Here is a 1,474-nt window from a genome sequence, read left to right on the forward strand (position 1 = left end):
ATAATCACATATTATTTGAACACTGTTGGGATTACATAAATTCAGTATTGGACTGGAGCCCAGCTGCTCTATTATTTTATGTGGATCAGTTTTAGTTTAGGCCCAATTTTTTATGTACTGGGTAGTATTTTGTACAGATGGTTTTTTTGTTTTGTTCAGTGAATAAAAAATGAAAAGGAGAACCTTCTCTCTCTCTCTCTCTTCGTTGTAAAATGATGAATAAACCCTAGTTGCTTTCTTCCACAAATTCAGATCATTGTTGATCTTAACATGGTATCAGAGCGAGGGATTTGATAGATCTGGGCGAGACCTTTCGATCGATGTTACCCTCGTGTTTTAGTTCGAAGATTTTGTTGTTGTTCTTCTTTGGCGATATGGATTTTTGTTGACGAAGCATTTATGTTCGTATTTTGAGTGCAATTCGTAGTTGTTTCAAGGCTTTTCTCCTTCGAGTAAGAGAAGAAGTGCGGTAACTCTAATTTCTCTAATTTTCTGTGTTGATTTTGGTGGTTTTTTTGTGACTCCAGAGGTGCGGTAATCGCGGTTTCACCTCTGTATTGATTTGAGTGATTTGTAGTTGTTTTTCTGTATATTTGTTTCATTCTCATTGAACAAAAATGGTGCACACTACTAATGATAGTAATAATGCTACGATTTACGCCCCCGATTCTACAAGTCCTCTTTTCATCCATTCTTCTGATATTCCTGGTACATGCCTTGTTGGTACTCCATTTTCTGGGTCGGGTTATGGCGGTTGGAAGAGAGGTATGACAATGTCTCTCTCTGCTAAAAATAAGATTGGACTGGTGGACGGTTCATGTCCTAAACCATCTTCTGATGATAATCCAGCTAAGATTCGTCAATGGGATAGAGTTAATAATATGGTAATATCATGGTTGACAAGTTCTATCTCACCAACCATTGCTGAGAGTGTCCAGTACTCAGAGACTGCTGAGAGTATATGGAAACAATTAGAGCGTCGATATGGAACTGTAAATGGAACTAAAATCTTTGAAATAAAAAAGGAATTGGCTTCTATACAGCAGGGTTCTCTTGACATTGCTTCCTATTTTAACAAACTTAAAAAGTCTTGGGATGAACTGGGGGGGCAATGCGTAAGAGTCATGGGAAGGAATGCACTTGTGCTGCTAAATATGGGATTGAAAAAAATGATGAAGAGGATAAACTTTACCAATTTCTCATGGGTTTGAATGACGTATACGTGGGTGTTAGAAGTAATATGCTTATGATGCATCCTCTCCCTTCTCTTGATGATGCTTATAATATTCTTCTCCAAGATGAGAACCAAAGACAAGTGCACTTCACTCCTATGCTGAATCCTGACTCTGCTTCCTTTAATGCAAATCTCAATACTAAACCAAACTTCAACACTAGATCACCACAACCTCCCTATCAACCACCTATTCCACCTAGGCAATATAATCAGAAGGTCGACTTCAACCTCACTTGTCGG

At 38.2% G+C, this 1,474-nt stretch overlaps 1 protein-coding gene across 1 annotated transcript; it reads left to right on the forward strand.

Annotated features, from left to right (window-relative positions):
* Nucleotides 1-617: 617 nt before the first annotated feature.
* LOC132643870 (uncharacterized) lies at nucleotides 618-1,211 on the forward strand. The gene has a single exon (XM_060360393.1). It carries the CDS (start codon nucleotides 618-620, stop codon nucleotides 1,209-1,211), a length of 594 nt encoding a protein of 197 aa, XP_060216376.1.
* Nucleotides 1,212-1,474: the final 263 nt, after the last annotated feature.

Source organism: Lycium barbarum, chromosome 6 (genome assembly GCF_019175385.1).
Source record: "Lycium barbarum isolate Lr01 chromosome 6, ASM1917538v2, whole genome shotgun sequence".
NCBI lineage: Eukaryota > Viridiplantae > Streptophyta > Magnoliopsida > Solanales > Solanaceae > Lycium > Lycium barbarum.

Bases quoted from the DNA above. Each gene is read 5' to 3' on its own strand.
- LOC132643870 (XM_060360393.1), top strand. From the start codon at position 618: ATGGTGCACACTACTAATGATAGTAATAATGCTACGATTTACGCCCCC.